General features: G+C 42.4%; 1 protein-coding gene across 4 annotated transcripts in view; it reads left to right on the top strand.

Moving 5' to 3' along the window:
• Window positions 1-4,634: 4,634 nt before the first annotated feature.
• The window catches only part of SCAF4 (SR-related CTD associated factor 4), a 314,126-nt gene continuing 305,084 nt past the window's right edge, over window positions 4,635-13,676 (top strand). For all 4 annotated transcript variants that reach the window (XM_030202137.1, XM_030202136.1, XM_030202135.1 and 1 more), the window contains exon 1: window positions 4,635-5,056. In XM_030202137.1, coding sequence (XP_030057997.1) covers window positions 5,027-5,056 — 30 coding nt within the window. In that variant the 5' untranslated portion in view covers window positions 4,635-5,026. The remainder of the gene's footprint in view (window positions 5,057-13,676) is intronic.

Below are 13,676 nucleotides of genomic sequence, written 5' to 3'. Positions count from 1 at the left end.
TTGCTTCTTCTTTTCCCCTTTCACTGTAAACATCTTTATTTTTATAATGAAAATGTAAAACACTTTGGTTGTGCCTCAGACAGGTGGTCTATCAAATCTGCTATAAACACAAATACTGAACACTTTCAAATGCATGGTTGAAGCTAGTACTATCTGTTGCTGATCTTGCAATGCTAGGAAATGCTGACCCCCACAAACATGCATTTTGAATGAGCTTGTGCTGCTGGCCTCTGAGTCTCAGGGTGCCTTCTCTGAATCTACTTTAATGATCCCTAGTGGTCTCTTAGGGGCAGTAAAGAACCCCAACCTTTCTTCTCCACTGCCGCCAATCTGCCCGCTGCTGCCACTTCTTCAAAATGGTGAGAGGGACATACATGGAGAGGGGAAGGGAAAAGGGGGAAATACAGTATATGGGTAGATTAGATTGTAAGCTCTTTGAGCAGGGACTGTCCTTCTATGTTAAATTGTATAGCGCTGTGTAACCCTAGTAGCGCTTTAGAAATGTTAAATAGTAGTAGTAGTAGTAGTAGTAGTAGAAGGGGATAGAGAGGAGAGGGGGACATGCTGCTTATGGATGGGAGGGCAAGGAAACGGGGACATGCTGCTCATGGATGTTTGTTTGTTTTTTTAAATGTACATGTTATCTAATTTTGTATTTAGTAGAGTAGGGAAGAAAATGCTTTTACTTTTACCAGTATTTTCACTGCTTATAAAATCTGTCTTTCTTGGGGGATCAAGGTGACTATCAACCTTATTTTCGAAAGTGATGGGCACCCAGATTTTGACCTAAATCAGGAGATAGGCGCCCATCTCGCAAAGGCGCCCAAATTGGTATAATCGAAATCCGATTTTGGGCGTCTTCAATTGCAATCTGTCGCGGAAACGAGCAAAGTTGACGGGGCATGTCGGAGGTGTGGTGAAGGCGGGACTGGGGCGTGTTTATCGGCCGAGGAGAGATGGGCACCTCTGGCCGATAATCGAAAAAAGAAAGGTGTTTTTAGCGCGAATTTGGGTCATTTTTATTGGACCCTTTTTTTTCACGAACAAGTCCCAAAAAAGTGCCTTAAATGACCACATGACCACCGGAGGGAATCGGGGATGATCACCCCTGACTCCCCCAGTGGTCACTAACCCCCTCCAAGCATAAAAAAAAACAACTTTAACAACTTTTTTTTCCAGCCTGTATGCCAGCCTCAAATGCCATACCCAGCTCCATAACAGCAGTATGCAGGTCCCTGGACTTCACCCAGGTGGACCCAGGCCCATCCCCCCTACCTGTTACACTTGTGGTGGTAAATGGGAGCCCTCCAAACCGTCCCAAAACCCACTGTACCCACATGTAGGTGCCCCCCTTCAGCCATAAGTGCAATGGTAATGGTGTAGAGTTGTGGGCAGTGGGTTTTGGGGGGGGGGGGGTTGAGGGTCTCAGCACCCAAGGGATGGGAGCTATGGACTTGGGAGGTATTAAATTTTTTTTTAATTGTTACAAGTGCCCCCTAGGGTTCCCAGTTGGTGTCCTGGCATGTGAGGGGGACCAGTGCACTATGAATCCTGGCCCCTCCCACGACCCAATGCCTTGGATTTGTTCGTTTTTGAGCTGGGCGCCTTTGGTTTCCATTATCGCTGAAAAACGAAACCGCCCAGTTCAAATCCACACAAATCCAATGCATTTGCCGGGCACAAACCGTATTATCGAAAAAAAAGATGGGTGCCCATTTTTTTAAAAAATACGGTCTGCCCGCCCCTTCACGTACCCGTTCTCAGACACAGACACCCATGGAGATGGTCGTTCGTGTTTGATTATGCCCCTCCATGTGTCAAGGTGCAGCGGGCCTGGGAGTGGGGCCGGGAGCAGGGTGGCATATTATTTTTTTGTGTCCTCTTTTTTGTCTCTGCAAATATGATAACCCTAAATAAAGAGACCAGCTTAAGGTGACTTAAGAAGTTAGCTGCCACAATCAATTCTCTCTTTGGCTGGTGGGGTGTGTGAATCACTATCCAGCCAGCAGTATTTGCTGTTTTGCTGCCTTCCACATTCTGGTGCCCTAAACAATTCCTTATTGGTAGGATTGATCCTGTACTTCCCTGATTCTCAGCCCTCTACTTTCATGTAGGAGATTGGCAGCAATAAAATAGCTATAATTAAAAGTGGGTACAAGCCCTTTAAAATATGAATTGTATTGATTTAGGGCCTGCTTTTATAATAGGACACTTATGTAAGAAGACCAAAAAAGGTGTTTATTTTACAAAGATAACACAAGCACCTACATGCCCTTAGAAAACAGGCACCCCTGTAACATTCAAATGTGATGCATATATTTACACAGAAGGTAGTTATGTGTGCATGTACTCTAACCATATACACATGTATTTTATAAAATATATACACATTTATTTTATATATGTGAATATTGCAATTCTGCCTCTGTTCTGCACAAACTATACCCCAAAGAATGCCTACATGCAGATTCTTGATGCGTACTTTTGATATAAGCATGCAGCCATGCAATTTTATAAGAATCCTTTTACACATGTAAAACAGGCTTTGTATGTGGAAAAAAAACTTGAGCAAAATATCTTCTTAACAGGTACAATTACAAGTTAGCAGAGTCTCTACTATGTTTTTTTTTTGTGCTGATGTTACATATAATCTGCGTCTCTTGGACTATGGTGTATTGCCTCCGTCAGCATCAGTACCTTGCAGGATGACTTATGGTTAGTAGGATGAAATGAAAAAGCTAGAATGAAGAAGCTAGAAGAATAGTCTAACGTTTGGCAATTAAAATTCAATGTGAAGAAATGCAAAGTGATGCACTTAGGGAGTAGAAATCCAAGGGAGATGTATGTGTTAGGCGGGGAGAGTCTGATTGGCACGGACGGGGAGAGGGATCTTGGGGTGATAGTATCTGAGGACCTGAAGGCGATGAAACAGTGCGACAAGGCGGTAGCCGTAGCGAGAAGATTGCTAGGCTGTATAGGGAGAGGTGTGACCAGCAGAAGAAAGGAGGTTTTAATGCCCCTGTATAAGACGTTGGTGAGGCCCCACCTGGAGTATTGTGTTCAGTTTTGGAGGCCGTACCTTGCGAAGGATGTAAAAAAAATGAAAGCGGTGCAAAGAAAAGCTACGAGAATGGTATGGGATTTGCATTCCAAGACGTATGAAGAGAGACTTGCTGACCTGAACATGTATACCCTGGAGGAAAGGAGGAACAGGGGTGATATGATACAGACGTTTAAATATTTGAAAGGTATTAATCCGCAAACGAATCTTTTCCGGAGATGGGAAGGTGGTAGAACGAGAGGACATGAAATGAGATTGAAGGCGGGCAGACTCAGGAAAGATGTCAGGAAGTATTTTTTCACGGAGAGGGTGGTGGATGCTTGGAATGCCCTCCCGCGGGAGGTGGTGGAGATGAAAACGGTAACGGAATTCAAACATGCGTGGGATATGCATAAAGGAATCCTGTGCAAAAGGAATGGATCCTCAGAAGCTTAGCTAAAATTGGGTGGCGGAGCAGGTGGGGGGAAGAGGGGTTGGTGGTTCGGAGGCGAGAATAGGGGAGGGCAGACTTGTACGGTCTGTGCCAGAGCCGGTGATGGGAGGCGGGACAGGTGGTTGGGAGGCGGGAAAAACTGCTGGGCAGACTTGTACAGTCTGGGCCCTGGGAGAGACAGGTGCAAATCAAGGTAAGGTATACACATGAGTTTTTCTTGGGCAGACTGGATGGACCATGCAGGTCTTTTTCTGCCGTCATCTACTATGTTACTATGTAAAAGCAAGAAAACCAGAGTTCAAATTCCACTTTTTCCACCACCAGAGATGTCAAGTTATGCAGTTCCAGGCTAGAGACAATTTGGCCAGTCCTGGTTTTGAACTTAAATCCTGAGTAAAGTGGTGTGGTAGTCGTGTTAGTACACTTTTAAAGGTAATAAATGTAAATAAATAAAAACACAGGAAAGAAAATGATACCTTTTTATTGGACTAACTTAATATATCTTTGGATTAGCTTTCAAAGGTCACCCTTCTTCTTCAGATCAAAAATAGGCAAATGTTGACAAATATCAGAATATAAAGTGAAACACAGAGACATTCCAATGACAGTCTCACAGGAAAAGGGCCTTCCATCCCAGTGTGTGATGTGTAGGGCCTGATCCTGCCCGTGGAAATTGGTGTTGCAAGTTCCATAATGCATTAATGCATCAAGATGGGGTGGTCAGAAATGCAGGACTGTCTCAAAATTTGGGGTACAAGACCCTACCCCAACGAGCTTACATTTTAAGTGGGTACTTGAGGCAAGGGGTGATAAAGTGTGTGTCACAGAGATGCCAAGTTACTGAGTACTTGAAGCAATTGGTGATAAAGATGCAAGTAACTGGGTAACTTTACCACCCTTTGCCTCAAGTACCCACTTAAATTGTAAACTCTTTGGGGTAGGGCATTGTACCCATGACTAAAATATGCAGATTACTGTGACCATTATTTGGGCGGATACAAATAAGATTGCTACGTCTCTGCTTAACTACTAGGCGGGTTGTCTTTGAATTGGTTGCCAGCTTACATGTCATAGCAAGGCCTAACTGACACGACTGAGCACGTGATGCGGAAGCCATCTTTGATGGGGGCATGGAGCCGGATTCAGTCCGGAACTACTGTGTGCCGAGGAAATAGGAAAAACAGAAGCTCAGAAACGGAGAAACTTTCAGAAATGATATTTCGTTCTCCCGTTTCCCAAGGTTTAATTACGATCTTTTCTGAGTGACCGTCACCAGTGGTCGGTGAAGCTTCACACACGTGACGCAACAACATAGGGTTTCCCTCGGACGTCGGCTGAACTGTGTGGAGGGCCGTTCAATCCCAGAAAGCCTTGGGGGAACGTGGGGGTGGCCATCTTGTGCGGGGAGAGAGCGTGCGCCGGGTAGGGTCATCGAGTCGTGGCCGCCGCCGCGACTCGGACATGGTGGAGCGGAGCAGTCGGGATTGAGTACGTTGCAGCGCTGGATCCTTCCGCGCGCAGTTTGTCTCAAAATGGATGCGGTCAACGCTTTCAACCAGGAGGTGAGAAACTTCGGAGGAGGCAGGGGAGGTGGAACCCGGGGAGGGGGGAAGGGTGGCGACGCAGGGCCGAAAGAAAAAGCGCGAGAGGCCTGTGCGGAGCGGGTAGTGAAACGGAAGATCGAGGATGGGAAGGGAAAAGAGGTCTGTGGTGCGGAGGAGAGAGAGGCCCCGAGTGTGGGGTAAAAGAGGGAGAGAGGCCCTTGGCGTGGGGAAGTTAGGATGGGAACAGGAAGAAGGCCAGAGGGGTCAGGGTGAGGGACGAAAGAAAGCCCGATAGGGAGCGAGCAGCAGACACCTGTGGTATGAGGAGGGAAGGCCATGGTGTTGGCTCTTTTTTGGTGAGGGGCCTGCACTGTGAATTAATATTACTGATTTTTCTGTCTGATCGGGAATGTATATACCACCTATCTGGTCCTGGCCTTTTCAGATGGTGGTTTATTATTATTATTTTGTTGTTGTTGGGAGGGGCTGGGGTGGGGGGAGAGGCTGCTGTTTTCAACAGAAACTTGAAGCGCGTTGGTTTTACATATTCTGTTGTATTGTAAATGTTTAATCTGGAGACTTCACAACTGTATGGCCGGGGCTCTATTTGAAATTACTGGAGGTAAAACAAGTGTAAAAGAAGGCCTACTACTGTTCGATGTTCGTTAGGTGGTGTGCTTGTGCCACTGGTGTTGAAATTGAAGTCTCTCCCCCCCCCCCCCCCCTTGAAACAAGAGGGGTGGGTTACTATCAGACTGGAAGAAAACCTTCTCAAGTTTGGTGGCCACATGGATTAGTAGTATCGGTGTACTAGTTCAGCTTGTGGCTAAAGTAATCACGGAGACCACGGTTTTTCATTTTGATTTATATATTAATGTAGGAGATAGCAGTGTATCATATAATACAAATAATCACCACTACTTTGTGGTAGGGTCTCAGCTTTACAACATAGCTGACAGCGCTATGGGCCAAGGTTGCTAAACTATTTTGCTTTAGTGGTCCTTTTATAAAGCTGCAATAGAAAGTGGCCTTAGTGTGCCCATAACTCATTAGTGCCCACTGTTCCCATATGGGTACAAATCAGTTTGTTCCTATATGGCTTCTTATGGGAACATTGGGCACTAATAGGTTAATGCGGGGTCTTTCTCACACGCTAAGGCCATTTCTACTGCTGCTGGAAAATGACTAATTTTTCTAGCTTCCAAATTAATGGCTATGCGCTAATGTTGCCATTAGTGCATGATCATTAACAATGGAGCTTTTACCGCCACTAATTTTGTAGGTGGTAAGGGCTTGCGCCAATCCTGTTCTAATCAGTGGGTGGTAATGCCAAAGCGCTGATAGAGAAATGCTCTCTGCCCCAGACACACGCCGTTGGCCAAAAACCAAAATACTTTTAGTATGTGGGTTGTGTACACATTTGAAACTTAACACGGGATGCCTTTGTGCGCCCTTTGGTAAGACCTTATAAGTTACAGTAATCACTCCATAGTGCCTACTGCAGCTTAGTAAAAGGACCCCTTTAGCGTTCTAATGCCCTTAATGTAGGTAATTAGTAAATTGTTTACATTGCCTAAATGGGATTTGCAGTAAATAACGCACATTGTGTGTGTGATAATGTGGTAGCACACTTTAGTAGATCTAAACATTCTATTTAATTATTCTCAGAATGATTTGGAGGGTGCCACTATACTGAACCCTATCAGAATCTCTTGCAGGAGAGGTTTTTTTGTTTATTTGAAGATAGTGGAGTGCTACTATAATTTTATGTTGTACATTCCTTTTATGATTTTTATTTTTTACAAGGACAAAATAAAAAAAAAAATCTAGAATATATTGCTTAACAGTAACACCTAGAAGAAGCAGTGGGGGAAAGAAAGGGGCAAGTTAATAATTCAAAGAAAAGTTTGTGCTGATCTCTCTCTGTATATGAGATGCCCTCAGTCTGATCAGTTAATCTAGAACTTTATCTGAACTGTAAACTGTTTGCTTAGAAATAAATGTAGCTTTTATTATTCTTTTTCTGAATTGTTTCTGTAAGACTTTTGAAGTAGGTTATGTATAGTCTTATAAATTATACAACTCCTTTCCCAAACTTCCACACTCCCCAGATTTAAAACAGATCTGAAAAGTCCTATTTTATTATTATTTTTTTTAAACAGGCATTATTTGATTGATCAAAGCTTCTCTTGAGTATGGTTAAGACTGGCAGCCCCTTCCTTGCATTATCTTGTTCTGCCCTTTCTTTTTATTTGATTATTAGTGTTGTAAATTGATATAGAACATTTCAAATATATATCAAAACAAGTTTTAAATAAACATTGACAATTCTACTAACAGTTAAAAAGAAAAACAAAAAAGGCAACAGTCTACTTGCTACATAAAAGTCTATTATAAAAAGTAGACCGATACACATATATAAAAACAAAGAAATAATTTATTCAAACCAAGATAAAAACAGTACCCGACGTGGCCACGTTTCGCCCTCAGGCTGCGACAGGGGTAAAACTACAAATAAAAGCATAAAAATAGTGATAACATCATCTCAAGTTATGTACACACACACACACATATATATATATATATATTTATAAATCTTCTCAAATATATAAAAAGTCATAACAGCAAATGATAAAATAAAGTACAATAAATGCATTACACATTCAAAAGTAAAATGGAGGAGATAAGACAAACTACTTTCCAAACATATAAAAGTGTATAAAACGTTGAATGGATTTAATCAAATCCAATAATGTATCAATACATACCTAAAAATCAGGGGTGATCAACATACCCCTTCAAAAAAAGCCTAAAACAAAATTAAAAAGATATACATTAATCCCATCTTGATCAGCCCATGTAGAGTTTGTGATACATGGAAAGTTTTTATTTGTAGTTTTATCCCTGACGCAGCCTGAGGGCGAAACGTGGCCACGTTGGGTACTGTTTTTATCTTGATTTGAATAAATTATTTCTTTGTTTTTATATATATGTATCAGTCTACTTTTTATAATAGACTACTAACAGAGTTATACACAAGAGAAAAGCACATCTAGTTGACAGCTGTTGACTTCATAGTTGTGCACCTTTTATCAGAAGTGACAATTATATGAAATAGGTATTTGTTCCATTTAGAAAATACATTGAGGTTTAAGTATGTATCCTACTTTTTCACACTAGCACTGTGCCTCCCTTCATTGTTTGTTCTTCGATGCTTCCACATGGTACCTTGTTGGTTATATTTTGAGCAGGCCTGACATGTCACAACTGCTTGACCATTATAGTTGAGATCAGCATCTTTAACCAGTTACAGTGGTGGAAATAAGTATTTGATCCCTTGCTGATTTTGTAAGTTTGCCCACTGACAAAGACATGAGCAGCCCATAATTGAAGGGTAGGTTATTGGTAACAGTGAGAGATAGCACATCACAAATTAAATCCGGAAAATCACATTGTGGAAAGTATATGAATTTATTTGCATTCTGCAGAGGGAAATAAGTATTTGATCCCTCTGGCAAACAAGACCTAATACTTGGTGGCAAAACCCTTGTTGGCAAGCACAGCGGTCAGACGTCTTCTGTAGTTGATGATGAGGTTTGCACATATGTCAGGAGGAATTTTGGTCCACTCCTCTTTGCAGATCATCTCTAAATCATTAAGAGTTCTGGGCTGTCGCTTGGCAACTCGCAGCTTCAGCTCCCTCCATAAGTTTTCAATGGGATTAAGGTCTGGTGACTGGCTAGGCCACTCCATGACCCTAATGTGCTTCTTCCTGAGCCACTCCTTTGTTGCCTTGGCTGTATGTTTTGGGTCATTGTCGTGCTGGAAGACCCAGCCACGACCCATTTTTAAGGCCCTGGCAGAGGGAAGGAGGTTGTCACTCAGAATTGTACGGTACATGGCCCCATCCATTCTCCCATTGATGCGGTGAAGTAGTCCTGTGCCCTTAGCAGAGAAACACCCCCAAAACATAACATTTCCACCTCCATGCTTGACAGTGGGGACGGTGTTCTTTGGGTCATAGGCAGCATTTCTCTTCCTCCAAACACGGCGAGTTGAGTTCATGCCAAAGAGCTCAATTTTTGTCTCATCTGACCACAGCACCTTCTCCCAATCACTCTCGGCATCATCCAGGTGTTCACTGGCAAACTTCAGACGGGCCGTCACATGTGCCTTCCGGAGCAGGGGGACCTTGCGGGCACTGCAGGATTGCAATCCGTTATGTCGTAATGTGTTACCAATGGTTTTCGTGGTGACAGTGGTCCCAGCTGCCTTGAGATCATTGACAAGTTCCCCCCTTGTAGTTGTAGGCTGATTTCTAACCTTCCTCATGATCAAGGATACCCACGAGGTGAGATTTTGCGTGGAGCCCCAGATCTTTGTCGATTGACAGTCATTTTGTACTTCTTCCATTTTCTTACTATGGCACCAACAGTTGTCTCCTTCTCGCCCAGCGTCTTACTGATGGTTTTGTAGCCCATTCCAGCCTTGTGCAGGTGTATGATCTTGTCCCTGACATCCTTAGACAGCTCCTTGCTCTTGGCCATTTTGTAGAGGTTAGAGTCTGACTGATTCACTGAGTCTGTGGACAGGTGTCTTTCATACAGGTGACCATTGCCGACAGCTGTCTGTCATGCAGGTAACGAGTTGATTTGGAGCATCTACCTGGTCTGTAGGGGCCAGATCTCTTACTGGTTGGTGGGGGATACTTATTTCCCTCTGCAGAATGCAAATAAATTCATATACTTTCCACAATGTGATTTTCCGGATTTAATTTGTGATGTGCTATCTCTCACTGTTACCAATAACCTACCCTTCAATTATGGGCTGCTCATGTCTTTGTCAGTGGGCAAACTTACAAAATCAGCAAGGGATCAAATACTTATTTCCACCACTGTATGTCCTAGCACATATTTCACTGCCTTCTTTTTCTCACTCAGTTTAATGTTTGTAACAAGTTGGGAAGAACCGTAGCATGCATCGAGTGTCATTCATTTCTCACTAGAAAATTGCTTCTATGCTCTGAAAGGGGGGAGTAAGCAGTGCTTTGACAATTCTGAAGGCTGCTTCAATTTATGCAAGAGTGTGCTGTCATCAAATTCATAGAGCTAGAGAAAAAGACTGATTATCGTAAGGAAGTTCTTAAAAGCTAATGGCAAAATGGTATTGTTAGTGTACCCAGTTATGTTTGGGGAGGGGGCATTCAGAAAAGTTGAATTAATATATTTGCTGAACTGCTTACCAAAGAATAACATGGAATTGTGGATTGTGGTCCCTTTTGTGAGTTCAGTGGCATAATTCAGAATACTACTATAGTAATTGGTGCTACCACACTGAAGATTGTGGAGTTTGAAAAAAAATTCTATAACATTACTGGCCTTCAGGTGTTCTCAACTCAGTACTTGGGATGCACCCAGCCAGTCAGGATTCCAGGATACCCACAATGAATATGCATACAATTGAGGCAGTACATGCAAATTTCTCTCATGCATATTCATTGTGGATAGCTTGAAAATCAGACTAGAGAGTTGCAAGGGGATAGAAATCTTACTTGTCCCCACAAGAATTTAATCTGTCCCCACCCAGTCCTACAAGAATTTAATGATATATATATAAAACAAATTCTGGTCGTCTCTCTGGGTTTGAGCCGCAGCACTGCAGGCAAGGAAAGAACGGAATTTGGAACTTGGAACACTGGTGCGCACATGTAAGACTTCTCTGATTCACTGACACTGTGTGTGAAGAGGTCGCCACATGCATGTGCCAGTAGGTCAGGTGACATCTGATGTTTGTGCCTGTGTCAGAGCTGGGATCTGTTCATTAGCCCAGGAACAGAGAGGATTAATAGTAACATAGTAAGTGACAGCAGATAAAAACCGAAACAGTCCATCCAGTCTGCCCAGTAGTCACACTCATTAATTAATGATTACATCAACAATGAACGTGATATTATATACTTGATTATGGTCTTTCTGTGGCGTTTCTTAGACCATAGAAGTCCGCCTGGCCCTATCCGTATGTTCCCTCGAAGCCCACTCCAGCCTATTCATCATCTCAGTTGTGGGACACAGACCGTAAAAGTCTGTCCAACACTGTCTTCATGTTCCAGCTGCTAAAGTTGCTGCCTAAGCCCTTTCCAGCCCATCCTAAACCAGATTGCCATATATGAGAGACAGACAGTACAAGTCTACCTGGTATCGGCCCTAGTTATCAGAGCAGAGAGTCGCCATCTATGCGTCACATCCATTTTCTAATTAGAGGTCCTTTGTGTTCATCCCACACCTTTTTGAATTTCGTCACAATTTGTGTCTCTACCATCGCCTTAATGGAGACTTTCCGCATCTGTTCTGTTAAAGCGAGGAGGAGGCGGAGGAGATAGCACTCAAAGAACTTGGTACTCAGTAGGTGAGAGGCTGGCACAAGTCCAGTATACACTTCCACGGCCGCCGGGATTCCTGCGACCCTTATTCCCGTGCAGGTCTAAAAAAGACATTGGTAAACCTGGCTTAGCTGATCTCTGCTCTCCTTACCGGCTGTGGCCACAAAGGCCTGCACAGATCCACTGTGAATAAGTAGCAAGAAGTAACTTAGAGGTTAAAGAATTGATGACATGTTCTGTAGGAGCTAGTTACATGAAGTCCCTTTGAAAACTGATCAAGTTGGTAGCTAAACGAAAGAAGGCTATCTTTCTACATCTGGTTTTCTTATCCTATATAATAAAACTCACCCTCAACGTTCTGAGGACACTGATGTCAGTGTCACTTCCTTCGGGTTCGTGGTGGTGAAGCCACCGAAATCACTGTCTCTGTGCCCCGCCCTTGCGTCAAACGTTATGACGTTGAGGGTGGAGGAATGGCGTCAGTGGCTTCACAACGAACAAGGACTCAGGAGATGAAGGTGGCGTGTGTTGACGAGGTGTGGAGCAATGGCATCAGTGCCTTCACAACAACGAGGAGGTGGGTAGGGAGGGGTGGTTGGGGAGGAAAACCTTGCTAGCGCCCGTTTCATTTGCTCCAGAAACGGGCCTTTTTTTTACTAGTGTGAATATAAGGACAAACTTGGATGCAGATAGTATCCCTCAAGTTTCCTTTTGTAAAAATACATTTTCAGCAGAAGATAGTTTTTGTCTTTTAAGGTGTGAAAGGCTCTTGGGAGACAGTCTGCAAGGAACAGCAGGGCAAATCAGCCCTGCTGTTTCTTGCAGAAACTGTTTCTCAATATGGTCCTGGGGTGTCTCTTAGCCAATCTGGTTTTCAGGATGTCTACAATGCATAATCTAGATCAACAGTGCATGCAGATTTTCACGATAGGAGGGCTTGAAAACCCCAGGTTCCAGATTGCTATAATACCTAAAAATTGAACCTTAGCACCTCAGATTTCCTTTTGCTGCTGCTGCTGCAGAACCCCCCCCCTTCATCTAACTACTTATTACATCACACTTCTATTCCGCTAAAATCACAAGTTCTAGTGGTTTACAAAGTCAAGAGACTAAGGCTCAGCCCTTGGGCATTACATAAACTTGCATGGGATCACATAGTAAATCATCAAACGTTAAGCAAATGTTTAAAAATTACTCTTAGTCATCAAATGTTAACAAATCGAACAAATCTTTTAAAAAAGTACGGTCTTGAGGTTATTCCTTAAAAGAGAATAGTTATTTGTGTTATCCAAACCTAACAATAACATTGTCTATACTTTGGGAGCCTGAAAAGCCAACAGTCATTAAAAAAGACTTTTTTTTTCACAATGAACAGAAGTAATGAATTTTAGGTGGGCCAGGAGGTATTCTAGGCTATCATTCAAAATCTTAAATAACTCACAAGAAAATTAAAACAGAATCCTGACCTCAATAGGCAACTAGTGAAGTTCTTCATAGCATTTAGAAATTTGGTCAGATTTCTGTAAAGAAAAAAATTAATCTTATTGCTGTGTTCTGAATTGACTGCAACTTTCGCATTGGTTTGTTTAGAAGTTCCTAGCAATAAAAGATCACAATATTCCAATTTGGATAACTCTAATGCTTGTAAATGAGGTCTAAATTGAACAGCTTAAAAACATTTTAATTCTAAGATTCCTCATGAAAAAAACTTTTTATTAGGGCATAAATGTTAACATCTAAAAAATAAAGACTGATTGACATGAACTCCCAATATTTTATTAGCAGGAAACAATGGATATTTTATTTGACCCACCAAAAGATGGTCGACAAGCGACTTTTATAATCCAATAGTAAAAATTAGTTTTTTTCAGTGTGTAACTTGTATCGGTTCCAGTGAGGTACAAGTATCCACACAAAAGTTATAGCAAATGTAACCTAAGGACCCCCCCCCCCCCCCCACCCCCAAGTTCTAAACAAGACACAGCAACAGGTGACCTAGCTGGAAAGAAGGAAAAGAAATGAAAAATCAGAACAAGGTAAAAAGCAGGAAAAATGAACAGTGCATGCTCTATTTTATGTTTTTTTTTTTTTTTTTGTCTTTTACAACTTATTTACTAATTTTAGTTTTGAAACAGAAGAATATTAAAATTATGTAATGGTGTGAAGACCTTTGTGATGCACTGTACAATTTTAGCTACAATAGAAGAGAAGGCAGTGCTGGAAAAAAATCTTGCATCTGGCCTTGCGTGGTTCATCCTT

This window comes from Microcaecilia unicolor, chromosome 4 (genome assembly GCF_901765095.1).
Source record: "Microcaecilia unicolor chromosome 4, aMicUni1.1, whole genome shotgun sequence".
NCBI classification, from domain to species: Eukaryota; Metazoa; Chordata; class Amphibia; order Gymnophiona; family Siphonopidae; genus Microcaecilia; species Microcaecilia unicolor.
The sequence above is the reverse complement of the archived record's forward strand: the minus strand, read 5'-3'. Positions and strand labels throughout refer to the sequence as shown.